This window comes from Scyliorhinus torazame, chromosome 7 (genome assembly GCF_047496885.1).
Source record: "Scyliorhinus torazame isolate Kashiwa2021f chromosome 7, sScyTor2.1, whole genome shotgun sequence".
Lineage (NCBI taxonomy): Eukaryota > Metazoa > Chordata > Chondrichthyes > Carcharhiniformes > Scyliorhinidae > Scyliorhinus > Scyliorhinus torazame.
Window position 1 is genome coordinate 176,081,495 of NC_092713.1, and position 27,106 is coordinate 176,108,600.

At 52.3% G+C, this 27,106-nt stretch overlaps 1 protein-coding gene across 1 annotated transcript in view; it reads right to left on the minus strand.

Moving 5' to 3' along the window:
• Positions 1–423: 423 nt before the first annotated feature.
• The window catches only part of LOC140427371 (G protein-coupled receptor kinase 6-like), a 256,903-nt gene continuing 230,220 nt past the window's right edge, over positions 424–27,106 (minus strand). The window contains exons 14-15 of the mRNA XM_072512918.1: positions 23,850–23,984; positions 424–3,647 (exon numbers count right to left, since the gene is read on the minus strand). Of these exons, the coding sequence (XP_072369019.1) occupies positions 3,339–3,647; positions 23,850–23,984 (444 nt within the window). The 3' untranslated portion in view covers positions 424–3,338. The remainder of the gene's footprint in view (positions 3,648–23,849; positions 23,985–27,106) is intronic.

Here is a 27,106-nt window from a genome sequence, read left to right on the forward strand (position 1 = left end):
TCAGAGGCTTTTCCCCAGGGTAGAGGGGTCAATTACTAGGGGGCATAGGTTTAAGGTGAGAGGGTCAAGGTTTAGAGTAGATGTACGAGGCAAGTTTTTTTCCGCAGAGGGTAGTGGGTGCCTGGAACTCGCTACCGGAGGAGGTGGTGGAAGCAGGGACGATAGTGACATTTAAGGGGCATCTTGACAAATACATGAATAGGATGGAAATAGAGGGATATGGACCCAGGAAGTGTAGAAGATTGTAGTTTAGTCGGGCAGCATGGTTGGCACGGGCTTGGAGGGCCGAAGGGCCTGTTCCTGTGCTGTACATTTCTTTGTTCTATGTGTAATCCCCAATAATCTTTACCCATCTCTATTACATTTACAGCCTTTAAACTTCATTAATCCATATTCTACGATAGTGTAACATACCACGCTCAATTTACATTCATAGAAATTTAATTCGAACTTAATATTTGATTCCGAATCAACAAACCTGTACATTTCATGTTATTTTTCATCTATTTCATCAATTTCCTGCATAAACATTACTTGGAGGTTTGGTAAGAAACCTGGATCATCATGTAATGACATTGGTTTGTGATAAATCTTGAATAATTGATCAATCCGGCAATGTTTACTGCTCAAAATAATTTGTTGCTGGTTTTACTTTTCACCTTGTTTTAAAAAAATATACATTTTGGTATGAGCCATTTGGTATGAGCCAATTACAAAGTATTAAGATTAAAAACAGCATGGTAAACATGAACATACCGTCACAGTATTACAGATGCAATGGGGAGAACGGTGTATGGGCATACCATGTGAGGCGAGTGAGCATTCACAAGAAGCTTCCAGGTCAATGGCAGGAGGAAGAGTGAATGTAAAATGCAGCAGGCAATTTGTAGACAGGCACCTTCAAAGAGCTAGACCACAACTGGATAACCCATCTCAGTGAGGGTGGTAGTAGCAGGAACGCTGATTAGGGCACTTCAGCTCTTCAAATGTTGTCTTGGCGCTGTTATATTATCTTCTGCCACACAGTTCTCACACTCAGTTTAACATCTCATCTGAGGAATAGCACTTCCATTAGTGCAGTGCTCCTACAATACTGACCCTCCGGCAGTGCAGCGCTCCCTCAGTGTTGGTCCTCCGACAGTGCAGCGCTCCCTCAGTACTGATCCTCAGACAGTGCAGCACTCCCTCAGTACTGATCCTCTGACAGTGCTCCCTCAGTACTGATTCTCTGACACGCTCCCTCAGTACTAATCCTCTGACAGCGCTCCCTCAGTACTGATCCTCAGACAGTGCAGCACTCCCTCAGTACTGATTCTCTGACACGCTCCCTCAGTACTGAACCTCTGACAGTGCTCCCTCAGTACTGAACCTCTGACAGTGCAGCACTCCCTCAGCACTGACTTTCTGACAGTGCAGCATTCCCTCAGTACTGACCCTCTCACAGTGCAGCATTCCCTCAGTACTGACCCTCTGACAGCGCTCCCTCAGTACTGAACCTCTGACAGTGCTCCCTCAGTACTGATCATCTGACAGCGCTCCCTCAGTGCTGATCCTCCGACAGCGCAGCACTCCCGCAGAACTGACCCTCTCACAGTGCAGCATTCCCTCAGTACTGACCCTCTGACAGCGCTCCCTCAGTACTGATCCTCTGACAGTGCTCCCTCAGTACTGATTCTCTGACAGCGCTCCCTCAGTACTGATCCTCTGACAGCGCTCCCTCAGTACTGAACCTCTGACAGCGCTCCCTCAGTACTGACCCTCTGACAGCGCTCCCTCAGTACTGACCCTCTGACAGCGCTCCCTCAGTACTGATCCTCTGACAGCGCTCCCTTAGTACTGATTCTCTGACAGCGCTCCCTCAGTACTGATCCTCTGACAGCGCTCCCTCAGTACTGATCATCTGACAGCGCTCCCTCAGTACTGATCATCTGACAGCGCTCCCTCAGTACTGATTCTCTGACAGCGCTCCCTCAGTACTGATCCTCTGACAGCGCTCCCTCAGTACTGAACCTCTGACAGTGCTCCCTCAGTACTGATCATCTGACAGCGCTCCCTCAGTGCTGATCCTCCGACAGCGCAGCACTCCCGCAGAACTGACCCTCTCACAGTGCAGCATTCCCTCAGTACTGACCCTCTGACAGTGCTCCCTCAGTACTGACCCTCTGATAGTGCTCCCTCAGTACTGATTCTCTGACAGTGCTCCCTTAGTACTGATTCTCTGACAGCGCTCCCTCAGTACTGATCCTCTGACAGCGCTCCCTCAGTACTGATCATCTGACAGCGCTCCCTCAGTACTGATCATCTGACAGCGCTCCCTCAGTACTGATTCTCTGACAGCGCTCCCTCAGTACTGATCCTCTGACAGCGCTCCCTCAGTACTGAACCTCTGACAGTGCTCCCTCAGTACTGATCATCTGACAGCGCTCCCTCAGTGCTGATCCTCCGACAGCGCAGCACTCCCGCAGAACTGACCCTCTCACAGTGCAGCATTCCCTCAGTACTGACCCTCTGACAGTGCTCCCTCAGTACTGACCCTCTGATAGTGCTCCCTCAGTACTGATTCTCTGACAGCGCTCCCTCAGTACTGATCCTCTGACAGTGCTCCCTCAGTACTGATCCTCTGACAGTGCTCCCTCAGTACTGATTCTCTGACAGCGCTCCCTCAGTACTGATCCTCTGATAGCGCTCCCTCAGTACTGAACCTCTGACAGCGCTCCCTCAGTACTGATCCTCTGACAGTGCTCCCTCAGTACTGATCATCTGACAGCGCTCCCTCAGTACTGATTCTCTGACAGCGCTCCCTCAGTACTGATCCTCTGACAGCGCTCCCTCAGTACTGAACCTCTGACAGCGCTCCCTCAGTACTGAACCTCTGACAGCGCTCCCTCAGTACTGAACCTCTGACAGTGCTCCCTCAGTACTGATCATCTGACAGCGCTCCCTGTGCTGATCCTCTGACAGCGCAGCACTCCCGCAGAACTGACCCTCTCACAGTGCAGCATTCCCTCAGTACTGACCCTCTGACAGTGCTCCCTCAGTACTGATCCTCTGACAGTGCTCCCTCAGTACTGATTCTCTGACAGCGCTCCCTCAGTACTGAACCTCTGACAGCGCTCCCTCAGTACTGATCCTCTGACAGCGCTTCCTCAGTACTGATCCTCTGACAGTGCTCCCTCAGTACTGATCATCTGACAGCGCTCCCTCAGTACTGATTCTCTGACAGCGTTCCCTCAGTACTGATCCTCTGACAGCGCTCCCTCAGTACTGATCCTCTGACAGCGCTCCCTCAGTACTGATCCTCTGACAGCTCTCCCTCAGTACTGATCCTCTTAAAAGGGTTAGTTTTTTATTGGCAACATACAGGCTCTACCGCGACGAGATAATCGTTCTCCGAGCAGATGACAAACTTGAACGTTACAGAGTCTGTGATTAAAATATACATCCCAATATTTATATATTAAATGTACAGAAAAGTACAAAATTGTAACCATTTCTGATCCTTTGGGTTGGAAATTATCCGTGGAAACGCTGGTGAGGTGTATCTGAGTCACAATGGTGATGTTTCTCATCCTGGTCACTTGCTGGGCACACCCGAGTAAGAGCAAGGCAAGTGGGAGCAAAGCAAAGCGAAGCCTTAGACAATGAGCCTGATTGAAACATAAAAGACTGAAACAGACCTGAGCACAGATAGACAACAGGATATCTGCCTTTGTGTGGGAGATAGAGGTACAAGTCGGTCCTAAATCAGACTCTGGGATCACATTCACATCCACACAATTATCATCCTTCACTTTATTCAGGCATTTGACAAGGTCCCACATGGCAGACTGATACAAAAACTAAAATTACATGGGATTCGGAGTGGGCAGGCGAGATGGATACAAAACTGGCTTGGTTATAGAAGATGGTGGAAGGGTGTTTTCTGAAGAGAGATCTGTAGCCAGTGGTGTTCCGCAGAGATCAGTGCTGGGACCTCTGTTGTTTGCAGCATATAAAAATGATCTGGCGGAAAATGTGGGTGGTCTGATTAGTAAGTTTACGGATAACACAAAGATTGGCAGAGTTGCTGATAGTGCGGAGGATTGTCAGAGGATACAACAGAATATAGATAGGTTGGAGACTTGAGCACAGAAGTGGCAGATGGAGTTTAATCTGGACAAATGCGAGGTGATGCATTTTGGAGATCAAATCTAGATATGAATTATACTGTAAATGGCAGAACCCTTAGGAACATTAACATACAGAGGGACCTGGGCGTGCAGGTTCCTAAAAGTGGCAGCACAGGTGGCCAAGGTGATTAATAAGGCATATGGCATGCTTGCACTCATCAGCCGGAGCATTGAGTACAAGAGTTGGGAAATCATGTGGCAGCTTTATAAAACCTTGGTTAGGCCGCATTTGGAGTATTGCGTGCAGTTCTGGTCACCACATTATCAGAAGGACGTGGAAGCTTTGGAGAGAGTGCAAAGAAGGTACACCAGGATGTTGCCTGGTCTCGAGGATGTTGGCTATGAGGAGAGGTTGAATAAACTAGGATTGTTTTCACTGGAAAGACGGAGGCTGAGGGGGAGACCTGATAGAGGTCTACAAAATTATGACAGGCATAGACAGAGTTGACAGTCAGAGGCTTTTTCCCAGGATGGAAGTGTCAATTACAATGGGTCACAGGTTCAAGGTGAGAGGGGGAAAGTTTAAGGGAGATGCAAGGGGTAAGTTTTTCATGCAGAGAGTGGGGGTGCCTGGAACACGCTGCCAGAGGATATGGTAGAAGTAGGCACATTAGCAACATTTAAGGGGCATCTGGATGGATACATGAATAGGGAGGAAATAGAGGGATACGGACCGAGTGAGGGCAGAAGGTTTTTTTTAGTTAGGGCATCATGATCGACATAGGCTTGGAGGACCAAAGGGCCTGTTCCTGTGCTGTACTTTTCTGTATTCTTTGTTCTGTTTTCCATTAGTAGAGAGCATCCAGTTCCCAGACACAGCTATAACATGGACAAGGGTACAACACGGATTGGTAGATTGGGCAGACAAGTGGCAAGTGAGATTCAATGTAGTGCAGTGTGAGGCGGTTCATTTTAGCAAGAAGAATATGGAGATAATAAAATAATGGAGAAACTTGAAAGGAGGTGCAGGAACAGAGGGACGTCAATGTCAATGTCCATAATTCATTGAAGATGACAACATATCTTGAGAGCAGTTAATAAAGCATATGGTATCCTCGGTTTTATTTATAGAGGCATTGAGTACAGGGGTAAGGAGGTCATGTTAAACTTGTATAAGACACTAGTTAGGCCTCATCTGGAGACTGCAGCCAATTCTGGGCACCATACTTTACGAATGAGAGAATACAGAGCAGACTCATAAGGACGTTTGTTCAACGGTAGCAGCGAGAGCAGTAACCAGGGGGCTGTCGGGAAGGTAAGTTTCCCTTTTTAAAAACGTACCTTACAGGAGCAGTGAGAGGGAGGAGCTGAGTGGGAGCGGTTGAATTGCGCTCTGGGAAGGTGAGTGCACGGGTCAGGGATGTCTCATTTGTGCAGCGGCTGAACCCGAGACACTACATGTGTACTGTTTCCCACCCGCCCTCCTCCTCTAACCAAAAAAAAAGACTGTGGTGTGTTGATTAGGTAAGGTTTTTCTATTTCTATTTCTTTTTATTGTGTGATTGGTAACAATTTTTCTTTTTTTTTCCTTTTTCATTTATCTATTATTTGATATTATAGTTGGACTAAGTTAAGCTTCAGATTAAAAATGGCAGGAGATCTCAGACCCGTGTTATGCTCCTCTTGCTCAATGTGGGAGCTCAGGGACGTGGCTGATGTCCCGGACTCCTTCACGTGCAGGAAGTGTGTCCAGCTGCAGCTCTTGTTAGACTGCATGACGGCTCTGGAGCTGCGGATGGACTCAGTTTGGAGCATCCCCGATGCTGAGGAGGTCGTGGATAGCACGTTTAGCGAATTGGTCACACCGCAGATCAGGATTGCTGAGGGAGAAAGGGAATGGGTGACCAAAAGGCAGAGAAAAAGCAGGAAGGCAGTGCAGGTGTCCCCTGCGTTCATCTCCCTCCAAAACAGGTATATCGTTTTGGATACTGTTCGGGAAGATGGCTCACCAGGGGAAGACAGCAGTAGCCAGGTTCATGGCACCGTGGCTGGCACTGCTGTACAGAAGGGCGGGAAAAAGAGTGGAAGGGCTATGGTCATAGGGCATTCAATTGTAAGGGGAGGAGATAGGCGGTTAATTTTCCCAACATTGACTGGGATACACTTAGTGTTAGAGGTCTAGATGGAGCAGAATTTGTAAGGAGCATCCAGGAGGGTTTTCTAGAGCAGTATGTAAATAGTCCATCTTGGGAAGGGGCCATACTAGACCTGGTGTTGGGGAATGAGCCCGGCCAGGTGGTTGAAGTTTCAGTAGGGGATTATTTTGGGAATAGTGATCACAATTCCATAAGTTTTAGAATACTCAAAGACGAGAGTGGTCCTAAAGGAAGAGTGCTAAATTGTGGGAAGGCCAACTGTACCAAAATTCGGCAGGAGCTGGGGAATGTGGATTGGGAGCAGCTGTTTGAAGGTAAATCCACATTTGATATGTGGGAGGCTTTTAAAGAGAGGTTGATTAGAGTGCAGGACAGACATGTCCCTGTGAAAATGAGGGATAGAAATGGCAAGATTAGGGAACCATGGATGACAGGTGAAATTGTGAGACTAGCTAAGAGGAAAAAGGAAGCATACATAAGGTCTAGGCGACCGAAGACAGACAAAGCTTTGGAAGAATATCGGGAATGTAGGACCAATCTGAAACGAGGAATCAAGAGGGCTAAAAGGGGTCATGAAATATCTTTAGAAAACAGGGTTAAGGAAAATCCCAAAGCCTTTTATTCATATACAAGGAGCAAGAGGGTAACTAGAGAAAGGGTTGGCTCACTCAAGGACAAAGGAGGAAAGTTATGCTTGGAGTCAGAGAAAATGGGTGAGATTCTTAACGAGTACTTTGCATCGGTATTCACCGAGGAGAGGGACATAATGGATGTTGAGGTTAGGGGTAGATGTTTGATTACTCTAGGTCAAGTCGGCATAAGGAGGGAGGATGTGTTGGGTATTCTAAAAGGCATTAAGGTGGACAAGTCCCCAGGTCCGGATGGGATCTATCCCAGGTTACTGAGGGAAGTGAGAGAGGAAATAGCTGGGGCCTTAACAGATATCTTTGCAGCATCCTTGAACACGGGTGAGGTACCGGAGGACTGGAGAATTGCTAATGTTGTCTCCTTGTTTACGAAGGGTAGCAGGGATAATCCAGGTAATTATAGACCGGTGAGCCTGATGTCAGTGGTAGGGAAGCTGCTGGAGAAGGTTCTGAGGGATAGGATCTATTCCCATTTGGAAGAAAATGGGCTTATCAGTGATAGGCATCATGGTTTTGTGCAGGGAAGGTCATGTCTTACCAACTTAATAGAATTCTTTGAGGAAGTGACAAAGTTGATTGATGAGGGAAGGGCTGTAGATGTCATATACATGGACTTCAGTAAGGCATTTGATAAGGTTCCCCATGGTAGGCTGATGGAGAAAGTGAAGTCTCATGGAGTCCAGGGTGATGTACGGAGATATCTGGGTGTTCAGGTCCATTGTACCCTGAAGGTGGCTGCGCAGGTCGATAGAGTGGTCAAGAAGGCATACGGCATGCTTTCCTTCATCGGAAGGGGTACTGAGTACAAGAGTTGGCAGGCCATGTTACAGTTGTATAAGACTTTGGTTCGGCCACATTTGGAATACTGCGTACAGTTCTGGTCGCCACATTACCAAAAGGATGTGGATGCTTTGGAGAGGGTGCAGAGGAGGTTCACCAGGATGTTGCTTGGTATGGAGGGTGCTAGCTATGAAGAGAGGTTGAGTAGATTAGGAATATTTTCATTAGAAAGACGGAGGTTGAGGGGAGACCTCATTGAGGTCTACAAATGTCTATATTGCAAGATTATTGCAAGAATTGGGATTGCAAGAAGCTTTTTCCCCCAGAGTGGGGGACTCAATTACTAGGGGTCACGAGTTCAAGGTGAGAGGGGAAAAGTTTCAGGGAGATATACGTGGAAAGTTCTTTACGCAGAGGGTGGTGGGTGCCTGGAACGCATTGCCGGCGAAGGTGGTAGAGGCGGGCACGATAGCGTCATTTAAGATGTATCTAGATAGATACATGAATGGGCAGGGAGCAGAGGGATACTGATCCTTAGAAAATAGGCAACAGTTTTAGATATAGAATCTGGATCATCGCAGGCTTGGAGGGCCCCTGTGCTGTAATTTTTCTTTGTTCTTTGATGATTGCAGGGATTGACAACTGTAGCTATGAGGATAGATAGGAGAGGTTGGGACTGTTTTCCATGGAGTAAAGGCGGCTGAGAGGAGACTTGATAGGTCTGATAGGACTTGATAGGTCAAGATCCTGAGCGGCAAATATTGAAAAACCTCCCTTTCAAAAACATAACTAGAGGGCAGAGATTCAAAATAATACAAGCAGAGTAGCAAGGATAATCCAGGAAATTACAGGCAGGTGAGCCTTACATCAGTGGTAGAGAAATTATTGGAGATGATTCTTCGAGACAGGACTTACTCCCATTTGGAAGCAAGTGGACGTATTAGCGAGAGGCAGCACGGTTCTGTGAAGGGGAGGTCGTGTCTCACTAACGCAAGTTTCTCGAGGAAGTTGCAAAAATGATTGATGAGGGTAGGACAATGGATGTTGTCTATATGGACTTCAATAAGGCCTTTGACAAGGTCCCTCATGGCAGACTGGTACAGAAGGTGAAGTCACACGGGATCAGAGGTGAGCTGGAACGATGGATACAGAACTAGCTCGGTCACAGAAGGCAAAGGGTAGAAGGGTGCTTTTCTGAATGGAGGGCTGTGACTAGTGGTGTTCCTCAGGGATCAGTGCTTGGATTTTTGCTGTTTGTCGTATGTATAAATGATTTGGAGGAAAATGTAACTGGTCTGATTAGTAAGTTTGCAGACAACACAAAGGTTGGTGGAATTGCGGATAGCGATGAGGACTGTCAGAGGATACAGCAGGATAAAGATCGGTTGGACACTTGGGCGGAGAGATGGCAGATGGAGTATAATCTAGATAAATGCGAGGGAATGCATTTAATACAGGTGGGAAATAAATAGTAAATGGCAGAACCCTTAGGAGTATTGATAGGCAGAGGGATCTGGGTGTACAGGTCCACAGGTCATTGAAAGTGGCAAAGCAGGTGGAGAAATGAATGAAATAAAATGAAAATCGCTTATTGCTACAAGTAGGCTTCAAATGAAGTTACTGTGAAAAGCCCCTAGTAGCCACATTCTGGCACCTGTTCGGGGAGGCTGTTACGGGAATCGAACCGTGCTGCTGGCCTGCCTTGGTTTGCTTTCAAAGCCAGCGATTTAGCCCTGTGCTAAACAGTAGTCAAGAGGCATACAGCATGCTGCAGTTGTATAGAACCTTGGAATATAGGCCACACTTGGAATATAGTGTTCAATTCTGGTCGCCAAAATACCAGAAGGATGTGGAGGCAGTGGTGTGGTGGTACTGTCACTCGACTAGTAATCCAGAGATCCAGTGTCCTGCTCTGGGAATCTTGGTTCGAATCCCGCCATGACAGATGGTGAAATTTGAATTCAATAAACAAAATCTGGAACTAAAAGTCTAAAAGGTGACTGTGAAACCATTGTTGATGGTCATTAAAAAAAACAACAATCTGGCTCACTAATGTCCTTTCGGGAAGGAAACCTGTCATCCTTACCTTGTCTGGCCTACATGTGACTCCAGACCCACAGCAATGAGGTTGACTTTTAAATGCCCTCAGGAATGGGCAATAAATGCTGACCCAGCCAACGACACCCATATCCCATGAACGAATAATTTTTTAAAAAGGTTTTGGCGAAGGACAGAATAACTTTACCAGAATGTTGCCTGGTATGGAGGGCATTAGCAATGAGGAGAGGTTGGATAAACTCAGTTTGTTCTCACTGGAATGGCAGAGGTTGAGGGGCGACCTGATAGCAGTCTACAAAATTGTGAGGGACATGGACAGAGTGGATAGTCAGAGGCTTTTTCCCAGGGTGGAAGAGTCAATTACCACGGGATATAGGTTTAAGGTACGAGGGGCAAAGTTTAGAGATGTGTGAGGTTTTTTTTTTTTTTTTTTTTTTTACACAGAAGGTAATGGGTGCCTGGAACTCGCTGCCGGAGGAGCTGGTGCTAGTAAGTACGATAGTGACGTTTAAAGGGTGCCATGAATAGGGTGGGCATAGAGGGATACGGATCCCAGAAGTATAGAAGGTTTAAGTTAGACAGCAACATGGTTGGCACAGGCTTGGAGGGCCGAAAGGCCTGTTCCTGTGCTGTACTTTTCCTAGTGCTTTGTTCTAAGAGTAAAAGTGATATGAGGGAAAACATTTTTCAGCCAAAGGGTGGTTGGATACTGGAACTGAGAGGGTGGTGGAGGCAGGTTTGATCGAGGTTTTCCAGAGGGAATTAGATTGCTATCTGAAAAGAAAGAATATGCAATGTAACAGGGATAAGGCAGGGTGCTGGGATTAGGTGGAATACTCTTTCAGAGAGCCAGTGCAGACTCGATGGGCTGAATAGCCTCCTTCTACCTGTAAAGATTCTGTGAGATTAAAGGGAAGTTAAAAGAAGAAACTTATCATGTTGCAAATTTGCGAATTGGGTTTTGAAGCCAGCAAAGTTTACCCACAAAGCTGATAAAAAGGAAAAAATAGAATAAACTAGCCAGTGTAAGGGTCCTTCCTGTTTGTTCCCTGTAAATTCCTGAATTGTGTTTCAACTTACAAACCTGGTGACTGTAATTACTGGGCAGCTAAGGGCCAAATACTTCAGAAATGTTAACATGAAACATTGAATCCCAACAGTGTAAAAGGAGAATGCAGAAGGAGGCCGTTCAGCCCATTGAGTCTGTATCAGCCCTCTGATAGGGCTCCATCCCTTAGCCCACTCCCCCGCCCTATCCCTGTAACCTCACCTAATCTGCCCTATTTTATAAGAATTATTGGTTAATTGTGTTGTGTTGTGACTCCGGGACGAGCATGGCTCGAATTGACCTGGTCGTAGCATAAACTGGGGACTTGGGACCAGACCAGGTTTGTAGTGACATAACAGGATGGCCCTGAGTTTTCTTAAGGTGGAAAACTTATCTTTTGTTTATTTAGAAGAGCTTTGCAAAGGCATATTGGTTGGTGCATTAGAAATGGAAGTACCGGCTGGAGCTCAGGACGTGGAGATAAATTTGAGGGAAGGAGCTTGAAACTCTTTTTTTAGGGCTTTTGAGAAAAAAGCAACTCAACTGTAGTGACCAAGAGAAAAGTGGACATTGTCCTTGCAGAGTAAACTGACGGGACGGGCACATGAAGTTTGCTTTTTCCTGTCAGAGAGGGAGTCTAAGAATTATGACATGGCAAAAAGGGTTATTTTGGATGCATGTGAATTGGTTGAACAATTGAAATCTGGAAAGTACAAATTGCTTCAGTCCGCATTACCAAATAGAGATAAGGGCTGTGATTATGGAAACTCCGATGAGGTGGTAAAAGTTGTCACACAAAGAATGGTGCGTATAAAGTCACCCAACTCAGCGGATTTAACCCTCAGCTGCACTTTCTGAAGCCACGTGTAGGAAAAGAGAGAATGTAAAGCTGGAGATGGTGAAGAGTGTTTATTGAAGACTGAGACCCTCTCGGGGAAAAGGGGTTGAATATCGAAAGGGAACTCCCTGGTGAGGAAACCTCAATGGGGAAAGAAAATCAGCAACAACAAACACTCAACAAATGAACCAAATAGTTCCCTCATCATTGACAATACTGCTTATAGTCTGAATATAGAAGATCCATGCAATTTGGAAAAATATTCATTGGACAGTCAGAAAAGACTGGCTGCGATACAAGAGAGAAAATATAATGTTTTGGCTTCAACTATTTCCTGTGGTAATGAATTCCACAGGACGACCACACTCTGGGTGAAGAGATTTCTCCTCATCTCTTCTAATGTTCTACCCATATCCTCAGACTGTCGCCTCTGGTTCTGGGAACACCACTATTGGGAACATTCTTCCTGCATCTAACCTGTTTAGTCCTATTGGAATGTGATAGGTTTCTATGCGATCACCCCTCATTCTTCTGAACTCCAGCGAATACAATGCTAACCGATTCAATCTCTCCTCATAAATCAAAAGAACAAAAACAAAGAACAAAGAAATGTACAGCACAGGAACAGGCCCTTCGGCCCTCCAAGCCCGTGCCGACCATACTGCCCGACTAAACTACAATCTTCTACACTTCCTGGGTCCGTATCCTTCTATTCCCATCCTATTCATATATTTGTCAAGATGCCCCTTAAATGTCCCTATCGTCCCTGCCTCCACTACCTCCTCCGGTAGTGAGTTCCAGGCACCCACTACCCTCTGCGTAAAAAACTTGCCTCGTACATCTACTCTAAACTTTGCCCCTCTCACCTTAAACCTATGCCCCCTAGTAATTGACCCCTCTACCCTGGGGAAAAGCCTCTGACTATCCACTCTGTCTATGCCCCTCATAATTTTGTATACCTCTATCAGGTCGCCCCTCAACCTCCTTCGTTCCAGTGAGAACAAACCGAGTTTATTCAATCGCTCCTCATAGCTTATGCCCTCCATACCAGGCAACATTCTGGTAAATCTCTTCTGCACCCTCTCTAAAGCCTCCACATCCTTCTGGTAGTGTGGCGACCAGAATTGAACACTATACTCCAAGTGTGGCCTAACTAAGGTTCTATACAGCTGCAACATGACTTGCCAATTCTTATACTCAATGCCCCGGCCAATGAAGGCAAGCATGCCGTATGCCTTCTTGACTACCTTCTCCACCTGTGTAGCCCCTTTCAGTGATCTGTGGACCTGTAAAGTCCTGCCATCCCAGGAATTAGTCTGGTAAACGTTTGCTGCACTCCCTCCAGAGCAAGAACATCTTTCCACAGATAAGGAGACCAAAATTGCACACAATATTAGCTACTCATAGTGTGGACATAAGAAACTTTGAACCCATAAAGCCACACCTGTCTTGACTAAAACCACAGAGATTGGCTCAGTTAGACCTTTTATAGTATCTAACTACTGTAATGAAATAAAATGCATGTTGGACATGTTGCAGGAACAGGCAAGACTGTTGCGGTCCACAGAACTCCAAGTAGAGTTTGGGAGATTGACATCCATGTTAAAGGATGGACTGGTGCTGGCCCCTCAGGACTTTTCCAGACCATAATCCACTTGCATTTACCGAGAACTTTAAAACCAGAAATGCAAGATTATTTTGTTGGAGTTGATTATCCTAACAGTTCAATGTTAAGATTGTACATATTCCAGGACAGGAGAACGTCATTGCAGATGCTTTGTCACTCGTTTAAGGGCCAAAGTCTTCAGGAATTTTTATAAGAATTATTGGTTAATTCGCTTGTGTTGTGACTCCAGGAGAGCGGGGCTGGAATTAACCAGGTACTTGCTCAGGGTGTCATAACATAATTTGGTTGCTCAAAAAAGATTGGAAGAGGATTTGGAAATATATAAAAAGGAAGAGAATAGTTAAAGTAAATATTAGTAGAAAAGCAAACTACTGCAGATGCTGGTGTAGCCACCTGGGTTGGCCACTTCCCGACTTAAAATGGAGATCCACAAAGGCTGCAGGGAAATTCAGCCAACACAGGCAAAAACCAGCAAGTGCAGAAATCCTGTGTATAAGAACTTGCAAAAGCCCAGGCAGCACTGAAATCAGCAGCCATCTGCATATTAATGAGCGATCCCCGGGCACAATTGAAACACTTACGGTGAATAAGGCCAAGCCGGACTCCTCGGCGCCAGCAGGAACCAAGACAAAGGAAGGCCAACGGACACTCAGGGACCGCCCAGCGATCAGGGAACAACTCCAGTATTGGAGAAATCGACCCAAGTGATCGGAACGCAGTCCAATCACTTAGAACCAGGTACGGGGTCCGCCCCGAAGGGCGGGAAGCTCCTGGGGACTATAAAGTAGAGTCCCCAAGTTCAAATTGTCCTTCCTGGCAGGGTCACTCAGCAACTTGAATCAATCCGTGAGTCTGAACTGTCCAGCGGCCACGCCAACCAAGTAAGTCTCAAGTCAACGCTCGCTACGAGATAGGCGCTCCTAGCTACAAGTCCATACCAGCTTTTGAATCCTGCAGACTCGGGACCTGAACGAAAGGCCATTTGTTCCCCTGACCTGGTGGGCCAATCCCGAAGCTAAGTATAGGCCTTTTAGTGATAGAAATAGTCTAGAAAGTAGAGTTTATGCATGAGTAGTGATTTACTGTGTATAATAAATGTGTTTTGATTTGAAGTTTACTAATTGGTGTGTTGAGTTATTGATCATTACTTGAACTTGAACCTCGTGGCGGTATCATAAAGATACCTGGCGACTCTAGAGCTAAGGTTAAACAAACAGCAAATTACGAATTAAGAGCCAACCAAAAGTTAGCAACACTGGAAACCTGAAATAAAAACAGAAAATGTTGGAAATCTCAGCAGGTCTGGCAGAGTTAATGAATTTAAAATTTCGAGCCTGAATGGCCCTTCTTCAGATGTAAAGAAGCTGAAGAGCTCCTGAAACAGAGCCATATAGATGCAAAACGTTAACTTGGTTTTCCACTCCACAAATGCTGCAATTTTCCAGTATTTTCCATTTTTATTAAGTTAATATTGATGCCTTAGAATCAGAGATAGGAAAGATTACCATGGGGAATGAGGAAATGCCAGAGGCACTGGACAAATATTTTGGCCCAGATTTTCACTCCAACACTGGGTGAGCAAACGTGAGAGAATTTCTGGCTGCAGAGATAACGGATATGCTGGCTATGATTTTCCAAAATTCGGGAAAGGTCCCATGAGACTGAAAGTTGGCAAATTTAAAAGGAGGGAGAGAGAAAACAGGGAACGACAGGCCAGTTAGCCTAACATCAGTTGTTGGGAAAATACTGGAATCTATCATTAAGGAAATCTTAACAATGCACTTAACAAAGTATAGTATGATTAGAACAAGTCAACATGGCTTTACGAAAGGGAAATCCTGTTTAACAAACTTCTTAGAGCTATTTGTGGATGTAACTAGCAGGGTAGATAAAGGGGAACTAGCAGATATAATATAACTGGATTTCCAAAACGCATTTGATAAGATGGTGCACAAAAGATTAATGCTCAAGATAATGGCTCATGGAGTTTGCTTCGAGAATTAGTTAATAGACAGGAAGCAAGAGGAAGCAATTATTATTAAGAATACACAGAAATAGGGCTTTTTCAAGGTGGCCGACTGTGTCTCTAGAAATGCCACAAGTATCAGTGCTGAAGCTTCAGCTATTTACAATCTATACTAAAGACTTAGAATGGCATGATGCCTGGAACGCGTTGCCAGAGGAGGTTGTGGAAGCAGATATTAACGGTGTTCAAAAGGCATCTTGACAAATACATGGATAGGATGGGTATAGAGGGATACGGCACTAGGAAGTGCTGAGGGTTTTGGCCAAGGACGGTATCATGACCGGTACAGGCTTCGGGAGTTAAAGGGCCTGTTCCTGTGCTGTATTGTTCTCTATTTATTGGAGTACTGCTCCAGTTGTACAGGGTTTTGGTGAAATCACATCTGGAATACTGTGCGCAGTTTTGGTCTCCACATTTTAGAAAAGATATACTTACACTGGGGACGGTACAGTAAAGGTTCACTAGATTGAGTTCTGGGATGAGCAGGATTGTCGTTTGATGAGTAAATCTAGAGTTCAAAGAATGAGAGGTGATCTCAGTGAAACATTCAACGATTTGAAGGGGTTTGATAGGGTAAACGCTGAGAGATTGTTTCCATTGGTCGGGGAATCTAGAACACAGGCAGTGTCTCAGGATCAGGGGCCGATTATTTAGGATTGTGATGAGGAGAAATTTCTTCACTCAAAGCGTTGTGAATCTTTAGTTACATTGGTAAGCAGTGTAGGTTAATGACCTACAATGCCAATACCACATGTTAGTTATGTGGTAATCAGTGAAGGTTAATGACAGTGGGCCAATTGTTAGTTATGTGGTAATTGGTGTAGGTTAATGACAGTGGACCGGTTACTAGTTATAGTGGTCAGCAGTGTAGGTTAATGATAATGGACCGTTTGCTAGTTACAGTGGTAAGCAGTGTGGATTAATGATAACCGACCGATTGCTAGTTACAGTGGCAAGCAGTGTTGGGTAATGACAGTGGACTGGCTGCTAGTTACAGTGATAAGAAGTGCAGGTTAATGACAGTGGACTAGTTGTTAGTTACACTGGCAAACAGTTAAGATTAATGACAGTGGATCTGTTGTTAGAGAGGCTAGCAGTGGCATGCTCGATCTCCCGATGATACAATTTGCTGCTTTACTGAGGGAGTCTTTCACCAAAAACTCGATTGTGAGATTATCAAGTCGCCATCCCATAATACCAGCTCATTTCTGCAGAGAGAAAAGTTGGTGAGCTCAGACACAAGGTGAAGAGAGCAAAAGCAGAGCTGGTTATTCTGCACACAGCTCTCACTGTGTTCACAACCAAAAGATTTCGTAATCTTTCGCTCTTCTGAGACACACAAAGGATGGACATTCTCAGATTGGATGAGATCAGACCCTCTCCAGTCTTAAAATCCCTGGATGTGATCAGTCAAGGTGAATCAATGAGGAGCTGAGTGGTGTACAAAGGGACGAGGGTCTGACTGAACAGAGGTAAGGAAGAGAAGGAAACGGTAGGCGTGACGGGGATTAAGGAGGAGGGGGCGAAGGAATGAGGGGGGGGGCGAAGGAATGAGGGGGGCCGAGGGAATGTGAGGGGGGCCGAGGGAATGTGAGGGGGGCCGAGGGAATGTGAGGGGGGTCGAGGGAATGTGAGGGGGGGCGAGGGAATGTGAGGGGGGGCCAGGGAATGGGGGGGGGCGAGGGAATGGGTGGGGCCGAGGGAATGTGGGAGGGGGGCCGAGGGAATGTGGGAGGGGGGCCGAGGGAATGTGGGGGTAGGCCGAGGGAATGTGGGGGTAGGCCGAGGGAATGTGGGGGTAGGCCGAGGGAATGTGGGGGTGGGCCGAGGGAATGTGGGGGTGGGCCGAGGGAATGTGGGGGTGGGCCGAGGGAACGTGGGGGTAGGCCGAGGGAACGTGGGGGTGGGCCGAGGGAACGTGGGGGGGGCCGAGGGAACGTGGGGGGGGGCCGAGGGAATGTGGGAGGGGGGCCGAGGGAATGTGGGGGTAGGCCGAGGGAATGTGGGGGTAGGCCGAGGGAATGTGGGGGTAGGCCGAGGGAATGTGGGGGTGGGCCGAGGGAACGTGGGGGTAGGCCGAGGGAACGTGGGGGTGGGCCGAGGGAACGTGGGGGGGGCCGAGGGAACGTGGGGGGGGCCGAGGGAACGTGGGGGGGGCCGAGGGAATGTGGGAGGGGGGCCGAGGGAATGTGGGGGTAGGCCGAGGGAATGTGGGGGTAGGCCGAGGGAATGTGGGGGTAGGCCGAGGGAACGTGGGGGTGGGCTGAGGGAACGTGGGGGGGGCCGAGGGAACGTGGGGGGGGCCGAGGGAACGTGGGGGGGGCCGAGGGAATGTGGGAGGGGGGCCGAGGGAATGTGGGGGTAGGCCGAGGGAATGTGGGGGTAGGCCGAGGGAATGTGGGGGTAGGCCGAGGGAATGTGGGGGTGGGCCGAGGGAACGTGGGGGTAGGCCGAGGGAACGTGGGGGTGGGCCGAGGGAACGTGGGGGGGGCCGAGGGAACGTGGGGGGGGCCGAGGGAATGTGGGAGGGGGGCCGAGGGAATGTGGGGGTAGGCCGAGGGAATGTGGGGGTAGGCCGAGGGAATGTGGGGGTAGGCCGAGGGAATGTGGGGGTGGGCCGAGGGAACGTGGGGGTAGGCCGAGGGAACGTGGGGGTGGGCTGAGGGAACGTGGGGGGGGCCGAGGGAACGTGGGGGGGGCCGAGGGAACGTGGGGGGGGCCGAGGGAACGTGGGGGGGGCCGAGGGAACGTGGGGGGGGCCGAGGGAACGTGGGGGGGGCCGAGGGATCGTGGGGGGGGGCCGAGGGATCGTGGGGTGGGGCCGAGGGAATGTGGGGGGGGGGCGAGGGAATGTGGGGGGGCGAGGGAAGGAAGGGGGGCGAGGGAAGGAGGGGGGGCGAGGGAAGGAGGGGAGGGTGAGGGAAGGAAGAGGGGCGAGGGAAGGAAGGGGGGCGAGGGAAGGAAGGGGGGCGAGGGAAGGAAGGGGGGCGAGGGAAGGAGGGGGGCGAGGGAAGGAGGGGGGCGAGGGAAGGAGGGGAGGGCGAGGGAAGGAGGGGGGGGCGAGGGAAGGGGGGGGGCGAGGGAAGGAGGGGGGGCGAGGGAAGGAGGGGGGGCGAGGGAAGGAGGGGGGGCGAGGGAAGGAGGGGGGGCGAGGGAAGGAGGGGGGGCGAGGGAAGGAGGGGGGGCGAGGGAAGGAGGGGGGGCGAGGGAAGGAGGGGGGGCGAGGGAAGGAGGGGGGGCGAGGGAAGGAGGGGGGGCGAGGGAAGGAGGGGGGGCGAGGGAAGGAGGGGGGGCGAGGGAAGGAGGGGGGCGAGGGAAGGAGGGGGGGCGAGGGAAGGAGGGGGGGCGAGGGAAGGAGGGGGGCGAGGGAAGGAGGGGGGGCGAGGGAAGGAGGGGGGGCGAGGGAAGGAGGGGGGGGCGAGGGAAGGAGGGGGGGGCGAGGGAAGGAGGGGGGGGCGAGGGAAGGAGGGGGGGGCGAGGGAAGGAGGGGGGCGAGGGAAGGAGGGGGGCGAGGGAAGGAGGGGAGGGCGAGGGAAGGAGGGGGGGGCGAGGGAACGGGGGGGGCGAGGGAAGGGGGGGGCGAGGGAAGGAGGGGGGGCGAGGGAAGGAGGGGGGGCGAGGGAAGGAGGGGGGGCGAGGGAAGGAGGGGGGGCGAGGGAAGGAGGGGGGGCGAGGGAAGGAGGGGGGGCGAGGGAAGGAGGGGGGGCGAGGGAAGGAGGGGGGGCGAGGGAAGGAGGGGGGGCGAGGGAAGGAGGGGGGGCGAGGGAAGGAGGGGGGGCGAGGGAAGGAGGGGGGCGAGGGAAGGAGGGGGGGCGAGGGAAGGAGGGGGGGGGCGAGGGAAGGAGGGGGGGGCGAGGGAAGGAGGGGGGGCGAGGGAAGGGGGGGGCGAGTGAATAGGGGGGGCGTGCGAATAGAGGGTGCGAGGGAATGGGGGGCCAGGGACCAGTGGCCGAGTGAATGGTAGGGGCGAGGGAAGGAGGGGGGGGCTGAGGGAAGGCGGGGGGGCTGAAGGAAGGAGGGGGGGGCTGAGGAAAGGAGGATGGGCTGAGGAAAGGAGGATGGGCTGAGGAAAGGAGGATGGGCTGAGGAAAGGAGGGTGGGCTGAGGAAAGGAGGGGGAGCTGAGGAAAGGAGGGGGAGCTGAGGAAAGGAGGGGGGCTGAGGAAAGGAGGGGGGGCTGAGGAATGGAGGGGGGCCGTGGGAATGAGGGGGGCCGTGGGAATGAGGGAGGCCGTGGGAATGAGGGAGGCCGAGGGAATGAGGGGGGCCGAGGGAATGAGGGGGGCCGAGGAAAGGAGGGGGGGCCGAGGAAAGGAGGGGGGGCCGAGAAAAGGAGGGGGGCCGAGAAAAGGAGGGGGGGCCGAGGAAAGGAGGGGGGGCCGAGGAAAGGAGGGGGGGGCCGAGGAAAGGAGGGGGGGGCCGAGGAAAGGAGGGGGGGGCCGAGGAAAGGAGGGGGGGCCGAGGAAAGGAGGGGGGGCCGAGGAAAGGAGGGGGGGCCGAGGGAATGAGGGGGGCCGAGGGAATGAGGGGGGCCGAGGGAATGAGGGGGGCCGAGGGAATGAGGGGGCCGAGGGTATGAGGGGGGCCGAGGGTATGAGGGGGGCCGAGGGTATGAGGGGGGCCGAGGGTATGAGGGGGGCCGAGGGTATGAGGGGGGCCGAGGGTATGAGGGGAGCCGAGGGTATGAGGGGGGCGAGTGAATAAGAGGGGGGGGTGAGCGAATAGAGGGTGCGAGGGAATGGGGGGCCAGGAAGGGACAGGGAACGGTGGCCGAGGGAATGGGGGGGCGAGGGAATGGGGGGGGGGCGTGGGAATGGGGGGCGGGGCGAGGGAATGGGGGGGGCGCGGGAATGGTGGGGGCAGGGAATGGCGGGGGCAGGGAATGGCGGGGGCAGGGAATGGCGGGGGCAGGGAATGGCGGGGGCAGGGAATGGCGGGGGCAGGGAATGGCGGGGGCAGGGAATGGCGGGGGCAGGGAATGGCGGGGGCAGGGAATGGCGGGGGCAGGGAATGGCGGGGGCAGGGAATGGCGGGGGCAGGGAATGGCGGGGGCAGGGAATGGGGGGCAGGGAATGGGGGGGGCAGGGAATGGGGGGGCAGGGAATGGGGGGCAGGGAATGTGGGGGCAGGAACTGGGGGGGGCAGGGAATGGGGGGGCAGGGAATGGGCGGACAGGGAATGGGGGGAAGGAAATGGGGGGCAGGAAATGGGGGGCAGGAAATGGGGGGGCAGGAAATGGGGGGAGGGACAGAGGAGTCGAAGGGTGTGGTGAGGGGAGCCGAAGGGGAGGGGAGTCGAGGGGGCCGAGGGGGAGGGGAGACGAGGGGGGGGGGGAGCCGAGTGGGGGGCGGGGGGGGAGAGCCGGGGGGGGGAGCTGAGGGGGAGGGGAGCCGAGGGGGAGCGGAGTCGAGGGGGAGCGGAGTCAAGGGGGAGGGTTGTCGAGGGGGCGGGTGTCGAGGGGGAGGGGAGTCGAGGGGGAGGGGAGTCGAGGGGGAGGGTGTCGAGGGGGAGGGGAGTCGAGGGGGAGGGGAGTCGAGGGGGAGGGGAGTCGAGGGGGAGGGGAGTCGAGGGGGAGGGGAGCCGAGGGGGAGGGGAGCCGAGGGGGAGGGGAGCCGAGGGGGAGGGGAGCCGAGGGGGAGGGGAGCCGAGGGGGAGGGGAGCCGAGGGGGAGGGGAGTCGAGGGGGAGGGGAGTCGAGGGGGGGGAAGTCGAGGAGGAGGGGAGGGAAGTCGAGGGGCAGGTGAGTCTAGGGGAAGGTGAGTAAAGGGGGAGGGGAGCCGAGGGGGGGGACGGGAGCCGAGGGGGGGGGGGGGGGGAGGGGAGCCGAGGGGGGGAGGGGAGCCGAGGAGAAGGGAAGCCGAGGGGAAGGGAAGCCGAGGGGAAGGGTGGGGGGAGCCGAGTGGGGGGGGGGAGCCGAGGTGGAGGGGAGCAGAGGGGGAAGGGAGCCGCTGGGGAGGGGAGCCGATGGGGAGGGGAGCCGAGGGGGAGGGGAGCCGGGGGGGAGGGGAGCCGGGGGGGAGGGGAGCCGGGGGGGAGGGGAGCCGGGGGGGAGGGGAGCCGGGGGGGAGGGGAGCGGAGCCGGGGGGGAGGGAGGCGGGGGGAGGGGAGCCGAGTTGGGGGGGGGGGGGGGTGAGCCGAGTTGGGGGGGGGGGGGGGTGAGCCGAGTGGGGGGGGGGTGAGGGGAGCCGAGTGGGGGGGGCGGGAGCCGAGTTGGGGGGGGGGAGCCGAGTGGGGGGGGCAAGGAGCCGAGTTGGGGGGGGGGAGCCGAGTTGGGGGGGGGGGGAGCCGAGTGGGGGGGGGGGGGGGGGAGCCGAGTTGGGGGGGGGGGGGAGCCGAGTGGGGGGGGGGGGGGGGAGCCGAGTTGGGGGGGGGGGAGAGAGCCGGGGAGGGGGGGGGGGAGCCGAGGGGGAGGGGAGCCGAGGGGGAGGGGAGCCGAGGGGGAGGGGAGCCGAGGGGGAGGGGAGTCGAGGGGGAGCGGAGTCGAGGGGGAGGGGTGTCGAGGGGGAGGGGTGTTGAGGGGGAGGGGTGTCGAGGGGAGGGGAGTCGAGGATTAGGGGTGGGGAGTCGAGCAGGAGGGGAGGGAAGTTGAGGGGGAGGGGTGTCGAGCGGGAGGGGAGTCGAGGGGGAGGGAAGTCGAGGGGGAGGGGAGTCGAGGGGGAGGGGAGTCGAGGGGGAGGGGAGTCGAGGGGGAGGGGAGTCGGGGGAAGGGAGTCGAGGAGGTGGGGAGGGAATTCGGGGGGAGAAGGTGAGTAAAGGGGGAGGGGAGTTGAGGGGGAGGGGAGTTGAGGGGGAGGGGAGCCGAGGGGGAGGGGGGGAGCCGAGGGGGAGGGGAGTCGAGGGGGAGGGGAGTCGAGGGGGAGGGGAGTCGAGGGGGAGGGGAGTCGAGGGGGAGGGGAGTCGAGGGGGAGGGGAGTCGAGGGGGAGGGGAGTCGAGGGGGAGGGGAGTCGAGGGGGAGGGGAGTCGAGGGGGAGGGGAGTCGAGGGGGAGGGGAGTCGAGGGGGAGGGGAGTCGAGGGGGAGGGGAGTCGAGGGGGAGGGGAGTCGAGGGGGAGGGGAGTCGAGGGGGAGGGGAGTCGAGGGGGAGGGGAGTCGAGGGGGAGGGGAGTCAAGGGGGAGGGGAGTCAAGGGGGAGGGGAGTCAAGGGGGAGGGGAGTCGATGGGGAGGGGAGTCGATGGGGAGGGGAGTCGAGGGGAGCGGAGTCGAGGAGGAGGGGAGTCGAGGGGGAGGGGAGTCGAGGGGGAGGGGAGTCGAGGGGGAGGGGAGTCGAGGGGGGGCAGGGGAGCCGAGGGGGGAGGGGAGCCGAGGGGGAGGGGAGCCGAGGGGAAGGGAAGCCGAGGGGAAGGGAAGCCAAGTGGGGGGGGGGGTGGGGGGAGCCGAGGGGGAGGGGAGCCGAGGGGAAGGGAAGCCGAGGGGAAGGGAAGCCAAGGGGGGGGGGGGGTGGGGGGAGCCGAGTGGGGGAGGGAGCCGAGTGTGGGGGGTGGGGGGCGGGGGGGGAGCCGAGGTGGAGGGGAGCAGAGGGGGAGGGGAGCCGCTGGGGAGGGGAGTCCAGCGGGAGGGGAGTCCAGCGGGAGGGGAGTCCAGCGGGAGGGGAGTCCAGCGGGAGGGGAGTCCAGCGGGAGTTGAGTCGAGGGGGAGGGGAGTCGAGGGGGAGGGGAGTCGAGGGGAGGGGAGTCGAGGGGGAGGGGAGTCGAGGGGGAGGGGAGTCGAGGGGGAGGGGAGTCGAGGGGGAGGGGAGTCGAGGGGGAGGGGAGTCGAGGGGGAGGGGAGTCGAGGGGGAGGGGAGTCGAGGGGGAGGGGAGTCGAGGGGGAGGGGAGTCGAGGGGGAGGGGAGTCGAGGGGGAGGGGAGTCGAGGGGGAGGGGAGTCGAGGGGGAGGGGAGTCCAGCGGGAGGGGAGTCCAGCGGGAGGGGAGTCCAGCGGGAGGGGAGTCCAGGGGGAGGGGAGTCCAGGGGGAGGGGAGTCCAGGGGGAGGGGAGTCCAGGGGGAGGGGAGTCAAGGGGGAGGGGAGTCCAGGGGGAGGGGAGTCCAGGGGGAGGGGAGTCGAGGGGGAGGGGAGTCGAGGGGGAGGGGAGTCGAGGGGGAGGGGAGTCGAGGGGGAGGGGAGTCGAGGGGGAGGGGAGTCGAGGGGGAGGGGAGTCGAGGGGGAGGGGAGTCGAGGGGGAGGGGAGTCGAGGGGGAGGGGAGTCGAGGGGGAGGGGAGTCGAGGGGGAGGGGAGTCGAGGGGGAAGGGAGTCGAGGGGATAGGAGTCAAGGGGAGAGGGGGTGTGGGAGGATTAAGTGAACAGGGTGACAGACAGGTTAGGTGGGCGATTAGAAGGAAGTCTGCATGAGGAAAGACTGAGTAGGAAGTGTTGGTGAGTGTTGTGAAGGAGGGTGATGGGATAAGAGGTGATAGCGGAGGTGGAGAGCGCAAGGATGGAATGAGCAAGGTGAGGGTGCAGATTACTGTGTGAAATTGATGCTAACATTTCTCTGACTGTCAAACACAGCTAACAGTGCCTGAGTGAGCTATCTCTGACCTGTTCAGAGTAACACTCAACATCCCACACAGCTCAGGCTCACCTGTCGGCTGAAGAGACGCCGCAGTAACCCCTTTTTCGGCTGGGGTTGGGGCTGTCCCCTCCAGTCCAGGTCAGGAGGCACTGAGCCATCACTGCTCAACACACAGAGCTCACTGAAACATTCTGTCTCGATCATCTGAAAAACAAACACATACACGGTGAGGACAATTGCCTGAACCAAACACCGTCACCACCAACAGGTTAATTTAGTGGAAGATTTACTTTGTGGGTCTGAGGGTGAGGGGAGTGTGTAATTTCTGAGGGAATGAGGAAGAGGGGAGTGTGTCAGTCCTGATGGAATGAGGGTGAGGGGAGTGTGTCAGTCCGGAGGGAATGATCGTGTGGGGAGTGTGCCAGCCCTGAGGCAATGACGGTGAGGGGAGCGTATCAGTCCTCAGGGAATGAGGGTGAGGAGAGTGTGTCTGTTGTTATAGGCCAGGATTTAGAGAACCCCAAAGTGTATCATGGAGTTCACCTGACCCACGCTTTTAATAGATTGTCGTATGGGGAGCACACAGCCCACTCTACAGGTGTCGTACAGCAGAAATGGAAAAGTATTTTTTTAAAGCAAAACAATGTTTATTCTATGAACTCAAGTTAACCTTTTTAAAACGTACAGTGAACATCTTAGCAACCATCAATTCAAATACAACCCTCAAAGAATGCTACACTAAGTAACCCTAAATAACTTCCCAAACAACATCCAGAAGACAAAAGAAACACCTTTTAACAGAAGCACATAAGGTTTACATTCACTACGGAGAACATTTATCATTCTGAATTCACCAAATGAGCAAGAGATAGTCGTTTCATGGCAGAGAGAACAGCAGTACATCTGCTTTGTCATGCTTCAGCTCCAACACTGAAAACAAATCCAGAACACACCCTGCAGCCTGCTCGAAATCAAAAGTAAAAAGCTGACAGACAGCCCAGCTCCATCCACACTCTGACATCACTGATAAACATCCATTTCTTAAAGGTACTCTCACATGACACCTCCCCCCAAGAAACAAAAATAAACCATCAACTTCAAGATGGTTTCATTTGTCACCTTTTCACTTTCCTTAAGAAATGCACACAGTAAATATACTTTATCGTTTCAAAAACCAACACACCCAAACAGGTATAATAATAGTCCACTTTTTTTTGTTCGTCTTCCTCCAACTGAAATCCTTCTCAATTGACAGTCTCTTTGAACAAGAAGGTCCTTGCACGATCCGTCCATTTCTCTGCGCCTCGGCATTTCTCTTTAAGGTCAGATACTTCAGTTCAAACTGATCGCAGAGTTCCTTGTAATTCTCCAATACAGGAGCATTGGTTATCACAGCTTTCAGGCAGTCAAATGCCTGTTGAAAGTTCGCTGTCCACTGAAATTTTTGATGTTTCTTCAGCAAGTCTACCAGTGGAGCAACCACGCTACAAATATTTTTCACAAATGTTCGATGAAATCCACTCATGCCAAGAAATCGCATTGTGTCCCTTCTTGTTGAGTGCATCGGAAACTCCTCAAGGAAAGTGACTTGGGCTTTTCCAAATTCACTTTTCACTAGGTTTATCACCAAACCCGCCTCCTGAAGTCAATCGAATAACTCCATCAGATGTTTTAAATGTTCTTTCCATGTCTGGCTGAAAATGACCAGATCGCCGATATGTACCGCACAATTGGGTCATCCTGAAACAACTTTGTTAGTTAACCATTGAAATGTGCTGGGGCGTTTTTCATGCCAAATGGCATAACTTTGAATTGGTCTATACCATCTGGAGTCACAAAATCTGAAATTTCCTTCGCCCTTTCGGATAAGTAAATCCAGTTTAGAAATAAAAGCTGATTGTCCCACTTTCTCAATGCAATCCTCCAAATGTGGGAGAGGATAAGATAAGTTTAGCTACCTTCTCAAATGAAATGAAAAAGGCTTCTACCTCCTTCTCATCAAACCGTAGCTATGCTTGGACATATTTAAATAGATTCCCACCAAGCCTTCGACTTTGACGCTCTTTCTCACTATCCTCAAACTGTACCTTTCCCTTTACGTCTGCCAATTTTAACTGACTGTCATGTTTCATGGCCATTTTCTGAAGTTCAAACTCTCTCTCTTTATCTTTTTCCCTGATCTGTATCTCCCTTTCTCATTCTTTTTGTTCTGCAAGGGCTATTTCTTTCATTTCTCCTTTTTTTCCCTCATTTTCTTTTTCCTGCATCTCTCTTTCTTTTTTCTCTCTATCGCTAACTCTTTCTTTTCCCACTCTGTCTCGTTCTTTTTCCTCTCTTTCGTATTCAAGTTGCTTTAATTCTTTCTCATGTTCCATATGTTTAATTTGTAACTGAATTTTTGCCATTTCCAATGAGTCAAACTGTATCTCAGGCAACTTTAAATGCTTAGCCACCGCCATTATTACCTCATCTTTTCACTTTTTGTCAGGTAATGTTAACTGCAATGTTTTTGCCAAATCTAACAGTCTGCTTTTAGTCTCTGTCCGTAAGGAACTGCGCGCGACCGTCTCTACCCCAAAAAACTTCAGAGCTTCTGAAAGAGCCATTGTCCACAACACACTCCCCACTTAAACTAGAATACCACACCTGATAAGCAACCACAATATGCTCACCCCTCACTGTCATTAAGTTCACTAAGCCAATCCAATAAATAGACTTTTACCCCCTCGAGCCCCCAATTTGTTATGGGCCAGGGTTTAGAGAACCCCAAAGTGTATCATGGAGTTCACCTGACCCACAACCTTTAATAGATTGTGGTATGGGGAGCTCACGGCCCACTCTACAGGTGTGGTACAGCAGAAATGGAAAAGTATTTTTTCAAGCAAAGCAATGTTTATTCTATGTAATCTAGTTAACCTTTTTAAAACATACGGTGAACATCTTAACAACCCCCAAAGAATACAACACTAAGTAATGTTGCTCTGTTTACTTGCTATAAATATGGCGGTTAATAAGGTCGCCTTTCTTAATCCTAATTATGAGTATACTTTCAGAGTCGCCAGGTATCTCTCGATACCGCCACATGGTTCAACCCGAATACCGATCAAAGAGCCAATACACCAGTCAGTTAGTTTAAAGTCAATACTACTTTATTTACACACAGTATGATTTATTCATGCACAATAATACTACAAGCTAAACTATATCTATCACTAACATCTATACTTAACTTCGGGTGCCCACTTAGGTCAAAGGAACAATGTTCGGATCTGAAGCTGTTGGGTTCAAAGAGGTAACAAGAGTACAGCTAAAGTCGTCCGTCTGGT